Source organism: Temnothorax longispinosus, chromosome 8 (assembly GCF_030848805.1).
Source record: "Temnothorax longispinosus isolate EJ_2023e chromosome 8, Tlon_JGU_v1, whole genome shotgun sequence".
In the NCBI taxonomy this organism is placed as follows: Eukaryota; Metazoa; Arthropoda; class Insecta; order Hymenoptera; family Formicidae; genus Temnothorax; species Temnothorax longispinosus.
In genome coordinates, this window is record NC_092365.1 from 20,159,906 (window position 1) to 20,177,948 (window position 18,043).

Genomic DNA, 18,043 nt, shown 5'->3' on the forward strand with positions numbered 1-18,043 from the left:
ACTTTTTCTGTTGCAATTTACCTGATATGTTCTAAAAGTGTTGCATTTTGGCTGATAAAAAGTAGAATAATAACAATAATTGTGAAATAAATATAATCGAGATCTATTAACTCGTAGAATTTTTTCGAATATTGAAAATCGAAAGGATAAAGTAGAAACAGTGAAACATGCGTAAGTAGATACAAGATTTAAAAAATGGTACTTTGTACGAATTTATTGTGAATATACACATTGCAAATACCTAACATTACACATTTAAAACATATTAAATTAGATTTTAATATATATTTTTTAATGCAGAGAATAAGTATTTCTGATAAAGGCTATATCTTAGCTTAACATATACTATATCAAGTTTTACATCTGATTATTATTTTGACAGACCACGCAATTTTTAAATAATACGTGATACAGTTGTAGCAAATCATTATTTTTATTCTTACTTCTCCCGAAGACCATTCTTTTCTAATGCGAAGAAATTTTTTTATTCTGGATTATTATCTAATAGTTATATTTTTGTTATTACCATTTTTCTACTGTTAAAACTTGTTACGTTATATTTTAAATGACATGTATAAAATTTTCAGACATTTTCTATTACTAATACAAAATATAAACAATATATGTTTGGGTAAATAAGTGAAAATGGCAATTTATTTCTTATGAAATTAATGTGTCTTTAATTCTTACTAAATTAATGTGTATATCAAACATATAACCAGTTAAAATATATTTATTTTTGTAGATATACTTTTAGCAGCAATTGTTCCAATTTTGCTTATGATATTTATTTTCGAAGTAAATAGGAAAAAAATTTACAAATTAAAAAGAAATTTAGAATTTGCTTTTTCGCTGCCTGGTGTGTCTATACTTTCATCTTTTGTCAACTCATTGCAAATTGCTTACAATTATAAAGGTGATTAAAAATGTCTTTAATTATAATTTTAAGGTGTAATATCTATTTAAGTTGAGCTTGATGTTGAACCAAAATACTTGAAGTAAATATATACCTTTTTATTTATATATTATATAAATACCAATTTTTGTCACGTAAATAATTTTATAATTTGCAAGTTTTTAAAACTATTTTTTCAACAATATCTTGCTAATTTTACAAACGATATTATATGTATAATTTTGCAGATTTACTAAATCATGTAGATTCAATAATTAAAAAATATGGAAACCTTACTCGTCTTATCTATGGAACTAATGTGTTCGTAGTACTCGCGAAACCCGAGGATTATAAGGTAAGTTCATAAAAAAGTAATAATCACGACAGAAAATACATCGAGTTAAATATGCAGTGTGTGCTCGCGAACGTAAATGGCAACTACAAAGGTTCAGTGACCAAATCATGGGAGAGATTTCTTGGTAATGGACTTGCCAGAACTTCAGGTATTTTATCAGAATATGACAAATATTTGTTTTTTGTACACTTATCTTTTTAACTAAAATGTTGAATTTTATGCAATAACACAGTATATAGATTTAATTTAGTAAAAAATTAGTATTAAATTGATATGATGTAGGTATCTGTTTTCTCATGTTTAATATTGTCTTTGATATTGATAGGACCACCTCAGAAGCTTCGACGAAAAATAATAGAGCCCCTCTTGAATCTCAAGTATTTATTCGAATATGTAACATTTTTCGATACTTATAGCAATCTTTGTGCAAGCACTATAGAAAAAAATGTTGATGGCCCAATGTTTGAGCTTAAACCATACATGGTACAATACGTGTTTGATACATTTTTAGGTGAGAACTATGGTACTCCCACGTACTTGAAAAAGAACATTTTATTTATAATTTGATTTTTAACAAGCTACTTTGAGATACAAATTACTATTATTATTAATTATGCTACGCACGATCAAAAGTTGACAAATGTTAATTTACAGTGACAATGATGGGTATTCAAAGATCAGAACATAAGCATGAAAAGGACGAGATAGTGTATTGGCAGGAAAAGTATGTATTTATAGTAGCATTTTTATCATTTATATGTTAATTAATAATTTTAATAATTATTGCAGATTGATCATAGATGCACATAACAGAACAAAAAAACCGTGGCTACAGTTGGAATCCATTTTGTCCCTGACTAAAAGCCGAAAACAATTGCGTATCGCTCGAGAGATTTTATTAGATTTCATCTACAATGTAAATTTCACACAAATGTCTTTTACATAACTATTTGATATAAGTCATTAAATTTATGCCATACGAGAAAATATAATTGTCACATCTTGCACGACCAAAACATATATGCTTCTGAGATATTTAGCTCTCATTAATGAGATAAGCATTACATTGAGAGAGATGCGTTCTCATATATATACTCACAATTAGTACCCATATGTTCACGTAAAATTCGCGAACATAAGCGCCAGTACATATTTACTTGCTAAGCTAGAATGTGATTGTTTTGCAAAGTGGCCTCTTTGGTGGACGTTGTACATGAATTCTAACGTCTCTTCTATCTTTCATATCATTTTAAATTCAGTTTGTATTACAGCTCATCAAATAGTTCTTACATTACGATAGTGTGTACTGGGTTTGGGGGAAACTTTTGACCAACAAATAAATTACTATGATTGAATATTCTTTTTATCTACTAGATCTTTTTTCTGTGATATTCTTATATTTCCGAAAAAATACAAAAATTTTTTTGCACGATAAAAAACGTAAAAGAAACATATTTTGGAGCAAATTCGAAAACTATTACTGCTAAGGTAAAATATAACGGTAAAAGAAACGCTGACATGGCATTCCAAAAGGAATTATTTTAAATAAAGTCGCAATTCAACTATGTCGCTAATTCGCGAACTTTAGTATGAGACATCGTGTTATTGATATTTCTATACCGTTTAATAGTATTTTTATAATAAGATTATATTCCAAATAGGAATTTTAGTAACAGTACTGTTATTTATGTCTACTTTAAAAAGCAATATACTTTTTAATGTAGATAACACGAAAGGCAATAAGTCACACTGCTCTACAAGATAATAATGAGATTTCTCAAAGGCCAAAACCTTTTTTCACCAAGTACTGGAATCGTGTGGAAGAACTACGTAATGATGTTAGGAGCAAACCCTGCAAAGTGAGCGACGAGAATTTCATCGACGATGCTAGAAGTTTTTTTGCAGCTGTAATTTTATTTATTCTATAAAAGCTTAATATTACACGAGTATATATTTATATTAATATTAATTTATGTCTTGTAGATTCAAAATGTTATTACGGAACTGACAACTTTCATTATACTTATGCTGGCAATGCATACAGAAGTGCAAGTTAGTAAAATTATTACAAATATTACAATATAATATGAATATTATATATGTATGGAAATATTTTTATATTGTATGTCTACGCTTTGTGCAGTAAAAACAAAACAACATAAGATGAAAAAATGTTTTATTCGTATTATGTATTGTAGGAGAATAATTATTTTCTAGCAATCATTTGTTCAGCTTATTGTTTAAATTAATTTGGAATAACACTAAGTTAATTTTTTATACTATTTTTTATATGTTTATTTGTTATTGTCTTTGCATTTGATTCCCTAGGAAAAACTGCGAGAGGAAATATCTGTCACTTTTAATAATAACAAGATTGATGCCCAACGTCTCCTTAACATGCGGTATTTTCATATGGTGTACCAAGAGACATTTAGATTGTTTCCTGTAGTACCTATTATTTCGCGCCAACTTATAGGAGATATAAAGCTTGGTATTCTTATATATCCCATTATCTACTAAGTCTATGAATAAAATTAATATAAATTATTAGATTAATGTAATATTTTTTTAAAGTTACGAAAAGGAGCTTTATTTATTTCAGAATCATGTACTTTGCCGGATGGATGTTACGTTATGATTCCAATACTTGCTATTCATCGTAACCCTACGTATTGGTATAAGCCATTGGAATTCATTCCTGAACGATTTTCGCCTGAAAATTCGTCCAGCCGTATTCGTTATACGTTTATTCCGTTTGGTACGGGCCTCAGAGATTGTTTAGGTAAATATTCCATAATATAAGTTATTTATTTTAAAAACCATGTAGTTGTTTGGGAAAATTTTGGTTAAATTATCTTTCTATTGTGTCGCTTTACATACTCAATTTCCATTAAAGTTTATGAGCTTTGCTTTCTTTCAAGAAACTCGTAATACATTCCAAGATTTTTGCATTATTTTAAATAAAACAAGTCGTAAAAGTTTACCATAGAATATCCACATTCAATATATTTCGTTAAATATTAAGACGTTGTATTAGTTATTGATTGTGTGATTAATGCTTTATTTGTTCCACACTTTACATTTTTCACTTTTAGGTCAAAGATATACGTACTTATCCGCGGCGTCGATAATCGTAAATCTGTTGCGACGATTTCGATTTACAACAACTGTCAGCAACGTAAATGACGTTGAAACAACAAACGATATCGTATTACGAACTCGAAATGCGAGAGTCTCCATATCTCGTATATGATAACAGTCTTTCATGATAATTGATAACATTAATTACAATGGATTATTATTGTATTCTTTATAGTGCATTAGAAGTTTTAATATAAGTACTTTCAATGTTAAATTGTATTACTTATTCTGCAATAAATTGATTAGATTCACTTATACAATTAATACTGCAATATCGGCACAATTTTTTGGTACTTTTTATTTCTTCCTACAACTGTCTTTTCAGAATTTAAGACAGTAAAGTTATAAAATATGAAAAACTTTTTGTATAAATTATAATAAAACATTTTAATATTCTATATGTATATTAACTATACAAAAAGATAAAACATAAAAAAGAAATACAGTTCTAATTCAATGAACACACATATATTATGATTTAATAAATTATACTTCTAAAGATAGGCGGTCAATTAGTTTTAAAAATTCTCTAAAAAGATTTCTGCTAATCTGTAATTGATTTTATTAATTCTAATTTTGCAATACTATTATATGATAGAATACGCGAGTATATATACATATAGCAAAAGTTACATTTTATACAATAATTCTCTCTTACATGTAATCTACTCATAAAAGTCTTATTTGTTTCTTACTTTCAACTTTCAACATCTACGTGAATAATGTACGAAGTTACGATGTATTTTGTGACTTCTTGAATAAGAAACATAGGCCGGTATTCATAATCAGAGTCAGATCTCATTTCGATTTCAAGACCGTCTTGTAATATCTTAAGATGCTGCTACGACTCTGTGATTGGTTCGTAACATCTTAAGATTGTACTTAAGACGGTCTTAAATATAAGAACCGACTATGAATACCGACCGTAGACTTTTCATGAATAAGTATTTTAGTTCTTGAACTTTGCAAAGTAGATTAGAGATGAAATATATTTGTCTTGAATTTAAAGAAGTTAAACGGTGAAAATATTTTGTATAATTATGATGCGATCTGCATACACACACAGAGCGGTTCGCGAATGGAGAATCACATAAGTCCGCATATTCTTGGGAAAAACCTAGCAATTTACTACCGCACGCGTGCTCTAAATTTGAAGCATAAGAGGATCACACAGCGATGCCCTTGGAATAGTATAGTCGCGAGAGGAAACATCTGTTCAAATAATGTTTCGAAACTTTGACACGCAAGTATTCGTGCATGACATTACAAACAGACTACAAGAAAAAATCTTTAGAAGAAATTATTGTACGAGCATATACATATATTAATATTTAATAAGAATAAGTAACTAAGTCTACTTCGCATGAATAGGATTTGAATTCAATTATATGTTAGAATACATATCTATGATTCCAATAAAATCTTGTCCATCGTATTCGTAGATCGTTTTATATAAAAAATACTTATCGTATAATCTGGCGTATTACTATAAAATATGTATATATATACATATATAAACTTCACGTTCTAGATGTAAATTACTAGCGTAATTACGATAGTATAAGGAACATATTGGATAGAAAGGACATCTTCTTTCTTGTCACGTTCTCGTCGTAACGATAATTTGAACGCTTGCTGAGGCGACTCGGTACGCAAACGTCTGACAAGAGTGGCAAGAAAAAATAAGATTTTTTTTTTAGAAAGCACAGTTACAATATTTTCTAATAATTCTAAAGAAAACATGTTGATTTGAAAAGATATTTTCACCGTAAGATTGACGCGGTCGGCAACTTTGGAGGCGTGATGCAAACCTTTCATGCAAATCTTTATTTGCTGATCACGACTGAGTTGTTCCTTCGATGTCATTAAAGAGAATTTTGAAAATACTTCAAAACTTTGCGCCTGCGGCATCTGTTCGACAAAGTTGAAGGGCACAAAAGACTATGGAAAAATTATGAACGGCACGGCCAATATGACATTGGATCCATACGCGCCGCTATAACTTAGAGCAAAAGGCAATAGTTAACAGCAAGAGCAGTATTTCCCTGTTACTGGCAGTGACCGATACGCTCTATCCATAAAGAGTACGTATAAAGCCGCCATGAGTACTGGACGCGGCGGACACATGTATCGGCGCAAATGCGTTTTCCCGAATCATGTGGACGTCCGATATTCGCGGATGTCGGACGAGATAGCCAACGCAAATGAAAGACTGATAGGCTGGATTACCACTTAATAGATTAAGGCGTTAATTTAATTTTTTTTTGTAACGTATATTAACTTTTTAACCTAATTTTTAACTGAATGACTTAATTGTTATGCGACACTGAGGATGGTCCTATAAAGGTCCGAAACATTTGTAGTTTTTACTTAAATATAGAATATATGACGCTCCATTTTCTTCAATTGGTTTATCAATAAGCTTTACTTTAAATTAAATTTATCTTAAAAGAAGGCACCGCAGGTTTTAATTGATTTATAAATTCTTCACCTATTTGTCCAAACAAAGATTGCAGCACTTTTTGGAATAGTTTAAAAAACATTCGGTATCTGCTAATTGTAATTTCAAGTGTTATTACATCATATTAATTAACTTATACTATCTAACCGTAATATATATGTACTAACTTTGATTAATATAATATAAAATTATCTAGAGATTAGATTTTCCATAGTTTTATGGGTGCGTTCCACTTAACGCTCGCAACGCTTGTGGAATCATTTCATCCTTGTTGTTTGTTAAATGTTAAACAAGGACGAATGATGCTCGCGAGCTTTGTGAGCGTGGATGTTTGGGTTGTACAATACCAGCAAAAAGTGATTAAAATTTGAAAACTGCAGATTTCTTAGGTTTATATCGTTTGAAATATAAAATAAATAAATTTATATTACATAAGAAGTTCAACTATCGTAAAATAACATCATTTTTAACGTCTTCAAGAAAGGGAATATTTATAATTAATATTTTTCGTAACAACGACAGAAACTTTTGGTCTTGAAAATGCCCTGAAATCAACTGCAAAAAACGAAAAAACGATGAATTTATAAGACGATTTTCGGTTACTATAGGTATCGATATATATTTAATATAAAAGTAATAAGTTATATATATTTAATTAATAATTTTAAAACAAAATGTAAACATAAAATATACCATTTAATGCCAGCTTTAAATATGGCAACACCGCATTATTTTCTACGTTGGCATTACTGCCTGTCACCTTTTAAACGCGGAATCAAAATGCCGAAAAATGTTGAATATCGTAAAAAATTTCGATAAAATTTCGATATTGACTGTGTTTACACTTTCAATACATCGATCTGTACTGCCTCACTGCGATGTGAAACGAATATTTATCATAGTTTCATTAGCATATGTACAAAATTTGATTTAATTCGTAATGCTATTTCCTCATCAAATTATAAGAATAAGAAGAAATTTCATACGTCAACAAACTTTTGATTAAAATATCTCAGAAACTAAAACCGTAATAAAAAATCTAACGACATTTTTTAAATATAATGTCGATACAAGCTTTCGATTGCGACTAGTCCGAATAAGATTGGTGCAGCCAATCCCGAGATATGATAAAAATTAATGTAAACAAAAAAATTAAATAACTTAAACCAGTAAGAGAATTGTGCTGAAATTTTACACAGATACTTAGACGTAATAATAGAACAATCTATGAAATTTTTAGATTTTTGGTAATGCTTTGAGATGTCACCCATACATCCTTAAGTGGAACGCACCCTATAATTACATGCAGTTATTCGAGAAATTTTACAATATTTTTAAAAGAAAAGTTTCAATATCTGTGCCTTATCTATTAACCTAAAATAAAAATTAAAATAATTTATTGCAATTTATAGACAACTTTCGTATTATATATTACGAACCTTTAAGCTTTCCTGTGGTTGGTAAATGTAAAATGTTCGACTGAACGAGAATTTATCGAACTAAAGTAAATCCCTTATAGAAATTTAATACTGTAAGTGATTATTTGGCTAGTAATTAATTACTTATTTTGAGTATTAAAATCATTAAAAACAGTATTTTTAATACTCAAAGTAAGTAATTAATCACTAGCCAAATAATCACTTACAGTATTAAATTTCTGTAAGGGATGGGTAGCAAAAAGAATCACATATGCTAAAAAATTAAAATGTAATAATTTTGTTGTTCAGAACATATTGCTTCCTCATAGAGCACTGTTGAATTCATAGGGTTAAATTGAACTCAATTTTGAGTAATTTTTAACTATTCCATAGGTCGCCACTGCTCTTACTCAATATGTAATATAGTTAATTTAACTAAAACAATGTTAATTTGACTAAACCAATGGAGTTAAAATAATCCTATTTTGTTTCAAATTAATAAATTTTGACGCACATGCATGGTAGTTAGAAATAACAAAATAAATGTAACTCATGATATTGGTTTAAATTTCATTCTCTAACCTTTAACAGTGAAGAAAAGGCTTTGTTTTCGTGAAAAAAAATTTTTTTAGTTGCCGCTGCCAATGTGTTCAGAATGTTATAAAACGTCGAAAAATTGCATTAAAAAAAATGTCCGTGTGTGTGTGTGTGTATGTATGTGTGTGTACGGATTTGATGTTCGTGATTGCTCTAACTTCCGCAAATTTTGAGATATCGGGCTGAATTTTTTTTTTTTTTTTATCGATAGGGTATCATTGTAAGGAAGGCTGGTATTGAATTTGCCGATGATCGGTAAAAAAAGGTTCTTTTTTAATAAAATTTGTAATTTTTGGAGAAATGTCTGTGGTTGCTCTAACTTCTGCAAATTTTGAGATATCGATCAATTTCTATTTCTATTATATTTCTCAGTTTTTTCTACCTTTATTTCATATATAAATCTTTAAGATTTGATTGATTAGATCCAGCTTTATAAGCTCTTATGGTAGGTGTTGCTCAAAATTTCAATTTTGTTTTATTTAACTAAATAAGTTTCTTAGTGTTCAAACAATTTCGTTTCTACACTTGATGTAGTTCAGAATAGTGTAGCGTTAGTTTTAAATATATTTTTACGAGAGAACGTAAAATAGTGAAATATAAAACTTACTGATCATATTAGCATGTGTATTCTAATGTAAATAATGAAGATCAATGACACTCTTTTGCCTCTAAAGATGCATCTTCTTTTCTTTATGGCGGATGAGTAATCGTTAAATCTACGATGGATGAGTAATCGTTAAATTACATGTACGTAATATATATGTAATTTTCTAGCATTATCGCATCCTTAGCGGAAGTTACCGCAAATACACGCTGCGATAGCTGAAAAAATACATAGATATAATGTACACATGGATAACCTAAACTAAATTTAGTCTTGATTTTTATTAGACTTTTATATTCTACAATTATTTGATAATTACATAAGCAAAATATCGCTAAAGTTAAGCTAACATGAACAAATAATTTAATATTTGTCATTTAATATTTATCACGTATCGAGTCCTAAGATGGAAAGTTTTATATGCGTCGTCGGAAAATTCTTTTTAAATTTACAAGAACATAATAATTACAACATATTCAATTTTTGTAGATAATAAAAAGAATATGCATAATGTTTTATGCAATAAATGAAAATGATATGTGCATATTGCAGAAACATTGTTCATAGGCTCATATGTATATTGTAACTATAAGTTTTCTAATTTATGTAGAAAGAAATATTTTATTTAACAATTGAAATTATTGACGTCAAAGAATTTATTAAGCTTATATAAGTGCATTGAAATTATAATTTCTTATTAATAATGTCGCCTGTCTGATAATATACAATTAATTATCTTGATATTCTTGATTATCACTTTTGATATTTAGATCAGAAAAGAATTTCGAAAATAATCGTTCGGATGCATAGCGTACAACAGTACAAAGAGCGCTAACTATCGCAGTTGCATTCGTTTTATCAAGTGTGTATCAACGGGATCTAAATAACTTATACTAGTACTTTATATTAGTCCTGCAGTTCGAAAAATATAAATAAAATAAACATTAAGATGTTCAAAGCCATATTTTAGATAAAGTATATTTATTTGGTTTAGTTTTCTCTTATCTTCTCAGCTTTTCTCTTCGTCCGACCAAAACTGTATAATATACATTTTAGAGATAGATATGCGTTTCTAATATATCACTATTACATAATGTGAACCCAAGACATTTATCAATTCTCGTCGTTCACTCTCCTCACTATCGTCGCCATTGTCGTCGCAATCGTCACCCGCAGGACAGTCTCAAAACCTCACAACATCATTCTCTCCGATATCTTGCAACACACGTCTTCCAATAAAAAATTCCACTTTTTTATCTTATACTTCCATATGCTTCACTGTTTCTCTTTTATTCTTTTGATTTTCAATAAGCAAAAATATTCTACGAGATTAATGGAGATCTAGAAAAAGAAAGGTATTGGAAAAAAGAGAGCGAAATTATTTATCGTAATTTTGTGGATGGAAAAGATTATTAAGAAGATTATGATTACAAGGGATGAGTAATAACACAGTCTTAAAATAAATAAAATATTGCAAAATACATAAAAGCACTATAAATATTATACTGTCTTTAAATCATATACTGCTTAAAAATATTTAACATATTAAAAAAATATATTATTAAAAAATTACCTTTTAAAAAAAAGGTAAGTACAGATTACGCTGGTAATCTATAAATAATTAATAGTTAGACGCAATCTATAAAAGAGTTTATGGAAAAAAGAAATGCTGTACTTCAACAAGACTATATCAAGAGACACGGCAGTGTCTCGCGCAAAGTAAACGCGCAACGCGTGACCGTGTGTATCTTTACGCGAGCCGGAGAGTTGCGAGTACCCGAGATTATCAAATCTTAATAACTGTTTAGGACTGTTGATCAAATTCTAAGTAGGCTTAATAGATATAGCTTGAGTTTGATTTATATAGTAAAAGTGTTTTTATTTTTTAATTATATACAATAAGACTACACCAATGTCCTGTTTTTATCCATCTATTTTTTTTTTAATGTCAGCCAAAATACTCGTATTTTAATATACCAATTCTAACTGATTTTTTTATTATACGCCATGCTTATCGAGTATTAAATATCAAGTGTTAATAGAATCAATAGTGCGGAGAATAAGTTTATTCGTTACAGAAAATTTAATTTCAGATCACAATATATCGAACAATATAATTATATAAATATATAAAATAAAAGTATGATGGATAAAATGACAAAAATTTGTTAGATCTAGAAAATAAAACTTAATATCGCAATCATAAATTATAATAAAAATATATTTTTTGGAAAGACTTTTTGATGACTTTTTAGGACTAACAATAAGATAAATACGTTAAAAGATGTAAAATATTAAATTCCTTAAAACAATTTTAAAACGTGAGAGAGAATATGTAAGCGGAACATAGAAATAACAATAACTGATCTAAAAATGAAAAGTGTCAATTGCACAATACCGAGATGCAAAGTTAAACTTGTTATTTTGATCAAGATGTACTTCACTGATGTAAGACGCTTATTACTTATGTTATATTTTAAAGTATAGCTATTATAAGATATAAGTAAATTTTATTGGCATATTATATATTTTTGTTAAATTATCTATGCTAATGTCTGTACAAGTTATCGTAAGTTATCGTAAGTTATCGTAAGATTTAAAATTTAAAATCGATTGTTATACATTACATGTATAACTATCTACAATCGATCTTTGCTTATATAAGGTCCTACTCATGTTACTCATGTACTTTTTCTGTTGCAATTTACCTGATATATTCTGAATGTGTTGCATTTTGGCTGATAAAAAGTAGAATAATAACAATAATTGTGAAATAAATATAATCGAGATCTATTAACTCGTAGAATATTTTTGAATATTGAAAATCGAAAGGATAAAGGAGAAACAGTGAAACATGCGTAAGTAGATACAAGATTTAAAAAATAGTACTTATATATACGAACTTATTGCGAATATACACATTGCGAATACCTAACATTACACATTTAATACATTATATTAAATAAGATTTTAATATATATTTTTTAATGCAGAGATTAAGTATTTCTGATTAAGGCTATATTTTAGCTTAATATTTAATATATCAAGTTTAACATCTGATTGTTATTTTGACAGACCACGAAATTTTTAAATAATACGTGATACAGTTGCAACAAATCATTATTTTCATTCTTGCTTCTCCCGAAGACCATTCTTTTTTTATTCTGGATAATTATCTAATAGTTATATTTTTGTTATTACTATTTTTTTACTGTTAACACTTGTTACATTATATTTTAAATGACATGTATAAAATTTTCAGGCATTTTCTAGTATTAATACAAAATATGAACAATATATGCTTGGGTAAATGAGTGAAAATGGCAATATATTTCTTATGAAATTAATGTGTATCTTTAATTCTTACTAAAAATTAATGTGTATATCAATCATATAACTAGTTAAAATATATTTATTGTTGTAGATATACTTTTAGCAGCAATTGTTCCAATTTTGCTTATGATATTTATTTTCAAAGTAAATAAGAAAGAAATTTACAAATTAAAAAGAAATTTAGAATTTGCTTTTTCGCTGCCTGGTGTGTCTATACTTTCATCTTTTGTCAACTCATTGCAAATTGCTTACGATTATAAAGGTAATTAAAATGTCTTTAGTTATAATTTTAAGGTGTAATATCTATTTAAGTTGAGCTTGATGTTGAACCAAAATACTTGAAGTAAATATATACCTTTTTATTTATATATCATATAAATACCGATTTTTGTCACGTAAATAATTTTATAATTTGCAAGTTTTTAAAACTATTTTTTAAAAAATATCTTGCTAATTTTACAAACGATATTATATGTATAATTTTGCAGATTTACTAAATTATGTAGATTCAATAACTAAAAAATATGGGAACCTTACTCGTCTTATCTTTGGAACTGATGTGTTCGTAGTACTTGCGAAACCCGAGGATTATAAGGTAAGTTTATAAAAAAGTAATAATCACGACAGAAAATACATCGAGTTAAATATGCAGTGTGTGCTCGCGAACGTAAATGGCACCTACAAAAGTTCAGTGACCAAAACATGGGAAATGTTTCTTGGTGATGGACTTATCAGAACTTCAGGTATTATATCAGAATATGACAAATATTTGTTTTTTGTACACTTATCTTTTTAACTAAATATTGAATTTTGTGCAATAATAACACAATATATAGATTTAATTTAGTAAAAAATTAGTATCAAAGTGATATGATGTAGGTATCTGTTTTCTCATGTTTAATATTGTCTTTGATATTGATAGGTGCACCTCAGAGGCTTCGACGAAAAATAATAGAGCCCCTCTTGAATCTCAAGTATTTATCCGAATATGTAACATTTTTCGATACTTATAGCAATCTTTGTGCAAGCACTATAGAAAAAAATGTTGATGGCCCAATGTTTGAGCTTAAACCATACATGGTTCAATACGCGTTTGATACATTTTTAGGTGAGAACTATGGTACCCCCACGTACTTGAAAAAGAACATTTTATCTATAATTTGATTTTTAACAATAAGTTACTTTGAGATACAAATTACTATTATTATTAATTATGCTACGCACGATCAAAAGTTGACAAATGTTAATTTACAGTGACAATGATGGGTATTCAAAGATCAGAACATAAGCGTGAAGACGACGAGATAGTGTATTGGCAGGAAAAGTATGTATTTATAGTAGCATCTTTATCATTCATATGTTAATTAATAATTTTAATAATTATTGCAGATTAATCAAAGATGCACATAACAAAACAATAAAACCGTGGCTACAGTTGGAATCCATTTTGCCCCTGACTGAAAGCCGAAAACAATTGCGTATCGCTCGAGAGAACATACTAGATTTCATCTACAATGTAAATTTCACACAAATGTCTTTTATATAACTATTTGATATAAGTGATTAAGTTTATGACATACGAGAAAATATATGATTGTCACATCTTGCACGATCAAAACATATATGCTTGTGAGATATTTAGCTCTCATTAATGCGATAAGCATTACATTGAGAGAGATGCGTTCTCATATATACTTACAATTGGTACCCATATGTTCACGTAAAGTTCGCGAACATAAGCGCCAGTACATACTTGCTAAGCTAGAGTGTGATTGTTTTGCAAAGTGGCCTTTTTGGTGGACGTTGTACATGAATTCTAACGTCTCTTCTATTTTTCATATCATTTCAAACTCAGTTTGTGTTACAGCTCATTAAATAGTTCTTACATTACGACAGTGTGTACTGTGCGCACAAGTTTTGGGGGAAACTTTTGAACAAATAAATTACTATGATCGAATATTCTTTTTATTCACTAGATCTTTTTTCTGTGATATTTTTAGATTTCCAAAAAAAAAAATTTTTTTTGCATGATAAAAAAACGTAAAAAAACATATTTTAGAAATATTGATAATATAATGGTTAAAGCAATATGGATGGAAACAATAAGAACTTCAATAATAAAGCAAATTCGAAAAATATTAGTAAAATATAGGGGTAAAAGAAACGCTGACATTCTTCACATAGCATTCCAAGAGGAATTATTTTAAATAAAGTCACAATTCAACTATGTCACTAATTCGCGGACTTTAGTATGAGACATCGTGTTATTGATATTTCTATACCGTTAATAGTATTTTTATAATAAAATTATATTCCAAATAGGAATTTTAGTGACAGTATTGGTATTTATATCCACTTTAAAAAGCAATATACTTTTTAATGTAGATAGCACGAAAGGCAATAAGTCACACTGCTCTACAAGATAATAATGAGATTTCTGAAAGGCCAAAACCTATTTTCACCAACTACTGGAATCGTGTGGAAGAACTACGTAATAATGTTAGGAGCAAATCCTGCGAAGTGAGCGACGAGAATTTCTTCGACGATGCTAGAAGTTTTTTTGCTGCTGTAATTTCATTTATTCTATAAAAGCTGAATATTACACTAGTATATATTTATATTAATATTAATTTATGTCTTGCAGATTCAAAGTGTTATCACGGAACTGACAACTTTCATTATACTTATGCTGGCAATGCATACAGAAGTGCAAGTTAGTAAAATTATTACAAATATTACAGTATAATATGAACACTATATGTATGGAAATACTTTCATATTGTATATCTATGATTTGTGCAGTAAAAACAAAACAACGTAAGATGAAAAAATATTTTATTCGTATTATGAATTGTAGGAGAATAATTATTTTCTAGCAATCATTTGTTCAGCTTGTTGTTTAAATTAATTTGGAATAACACTAAGTTAATTTCTTATACTATTTTTTAGATGTTTATTTGTTATTGTCTTTACATTTGATTCCCTAGGAAAAACTGCGAGAGGAAATATCTGTCACATTTAATAATAACAAGATTGATGCCCAACATCTCCTTAGCATGCGGTATTTTTATATGGTGTACCAAGAGACATTTAGATTGTTTCCTATAGTACCTATTATTTCGCGCCAACTTACAGGAGATATAAAGCTTGGTATTCTTATATATCCTATTATCTACTAAGTCTATGGATAAAATTAATATGAATTATTAGATTAATGTAATATTTTTATGAAATTACTAAAAGGAGCTTTATCCATTTCAGAATCATGTACTTTGCCGGATGGATGTTACGTTATGATTCCAGTATTTGCTATTCATCGTAACCCTGCGTATTGGTATAAGCCATTGGAATTCATTCCTGAACGATTTTCGCCTGAAAATTCGTCCAGGCGTCTTCGTTATACGTATATTCCGTTTGGTACGGGCCTCAGAGATTGTTTGGGTAAATATTCCATAATATAAGTTATTTATTTTAAAAACCATGTAGTTGTTTGGTAAAATTTTGTTAAATTATCTTTCTATTGTGTCGCCTTACATACTCAATTTCCATTAAAGTTCATGAGCTTTGCTTTCTTTCGAGAAACTTGTAATACATTCCAAGATTTTTGCATTATTTTAAATGAAACAAGTCGTAAAAGTTTACCATAGAATAACCACATTCAATATATTTCGTTAAATATTAAGACGTTGTATTAGTTATCGATTGTGTGATTAATTCTTTATTTGTTCCACACTTTACATTCTTCTTTACATTTTCCACTTTTAGGTCAAAGATATACGTACTTATCCGCGGCGACGATAATCGTAAATTTGTTGCGACGATTTCGATTTACAACAACTGTCAGCAACGTAAATGACGTTGAAATAACAAACGATCTCATATTACGAACTCGAAATGCGAGATTCTCCATATCTCGTATATGATAACAGTCTTTTATGATAATTGATAACATAAATTACAATAGATTATTATTCTATTCTTTACAATGCATTAGAAGTTTTAATATAAGTACTTTTAATGTTAAATTGTATTACTTATTAATATTCTGTAATAAATTAATTAGAAATAATTAACATTTTAATATTCTATATGTATATTAACTATACAAAAAGATAAAACATAAAAAAGAAATACAGTTCTAATTCAATGAACACACATATATTATGATTTAACAAATTATACTTCTAAAGATAGGCAGTCAATTTATTTTTAATAATTCTCTAAAAATAGATTTCTGCTAATCTGTAATTGATTTTATCAATTCTAATTTTGCGATACTATTATATAATAGAATACGCGAGCACATACATAGCAAAAGTTACATTTTATAATTCTCTCTTACATGTAATCTACTCATAAAAGTCTATTTGATTCTTACTTTCAACTTTCGACATCCACGTAAATAATGTACGAAGTTACGATGTATTTTGTGACTTCTTGAATAAGAAACATAGGCCGGTATATATAGTCAGATCTCATTTCGATTTCAAGACCGTCTTAAGTAATATCTTAAGATGCTAATACGGCTCTGTGATTGGTTCATAACATCTTAAAATCGTACTTAAGACGGTTTTAAATATAAGAACCGACTATGAATACCGGCCACAGACTTTTCATGAATAAGTATTTTAGTTGTTGAAATTGGCAAAGTAGATTAGAGATTAAATATATTCGTCTTGAATTTAAAGAAGTTAAACAGTTAAAATATTTTGTATAATTATGATACGATCTGCATGCACAGAGCGGTTCGCGAATGGAGAATCACATAAGTCCGCATATTCTTGGAAAAAACCTAGCAATTTACTACCGCACGCGTGCTCTAAATTTGAAGCATATAAGAGGATCATAGAGCGATGCCCTTGGAATAGTATAGTCGCGAGAGGAAATGACATTACAAACAGACTACAAGGAAGAATCGTTAGAAGAAATTATTGTATGAGCATATACATATATTAATATTTGATAATAATAAATAACTAAGTTTATTTTGCATAAATATTTGAATTCAATTATATGTTAGATATACATATCTATGATTCTACAATAAAATGTTGTCCATCGTATTCGTAGATCGTTCTGATAATTTAAGAAAGAAGTAATTCAGTAAAGAAATATTATATAAAAAATACTTATTGTATAATCTGGCGTATTACTATGAAAAAAATATATATACATATATAAACTTCACGTTTGTTATTCCTCTTAACTGAACATGTAGTTTCGATTCTAGATGTAAATT

At 28.4% G+C, this 18,043-nt stretch overlaps 2 protein-coding genes across 3 annotated transcripts; both read left to right on the forward strand.

Annotated features, from left to right (window-relative positions):
• On the forward strand, nt 1–4,655 carry LOC139817501 (cytochrome P450 4C1-like). 2 transcript variants are annotated; one of them, XM_071785652.1, is made up of 12 exons: nt 1–171; nt 746–916; nt 1,144–1,250; nt 1,308–1,398; nt 1,576–1,761; nt 1,905–1,974; nt 2,040–2,166; nt 2,975–3,157; nt 3,234–3,302; nt 3,579–3,741; nt 3,853–4,032; nt 4,346–4,655. In XM_071785652.1, the coding sequence occupies exons 1-12, from the start codon at nt 168–170 to the stop codon at nt 4,501–4,503; spliced, it is 1,509 nt and encodes a 502-aa protein (XP_071641753.1). In that variant the 5' UTR covers nt 1–167; the 3' UTR covers nt 4,504–4,655. The 2 variants fall into 2 exon arrangements, with proteins under 2 accessions (XP_071641753.1, XP_071641754.1); XM_071785653.1 differs by lacking the exon at nt 746–916.
• Nucleotides 4,656–12,151: 7,496 nt separating this feature from the next.
• Nucleotides 12,152–17,686, forward strand: LOC139817503 (cytochrome P450 4C1-like). Its single transcript, XM_071785654.1, has 12 exons — nt 12,152–12,329; nt 12,896–13,066; nt 13,293–13,399; nt 13,457–13,547; nt 13,727–13,912; nt 14,059–14,128; nt 14,194–14,320; nt 15,190–15,372; nt 15,449–15,517; nt 15,792–15,954; nt 16,066–16,245; nt 16,570–17,686. The coding sequence occupies exons 1-12, from the start codon at nt 12,326–12,328 to the stop codon at nt 16,725–16,727; spliced, it is 1,509 nt and encodes a 502-aa protein (XP_071641755.1). The 5' UTR covers nt 12,152–12,325; the 3' UTR covers nt 16,728–17,686.
• The last annotated feature ends 357 nt before the right edge of the window (nt 17,687–18,043 follow it).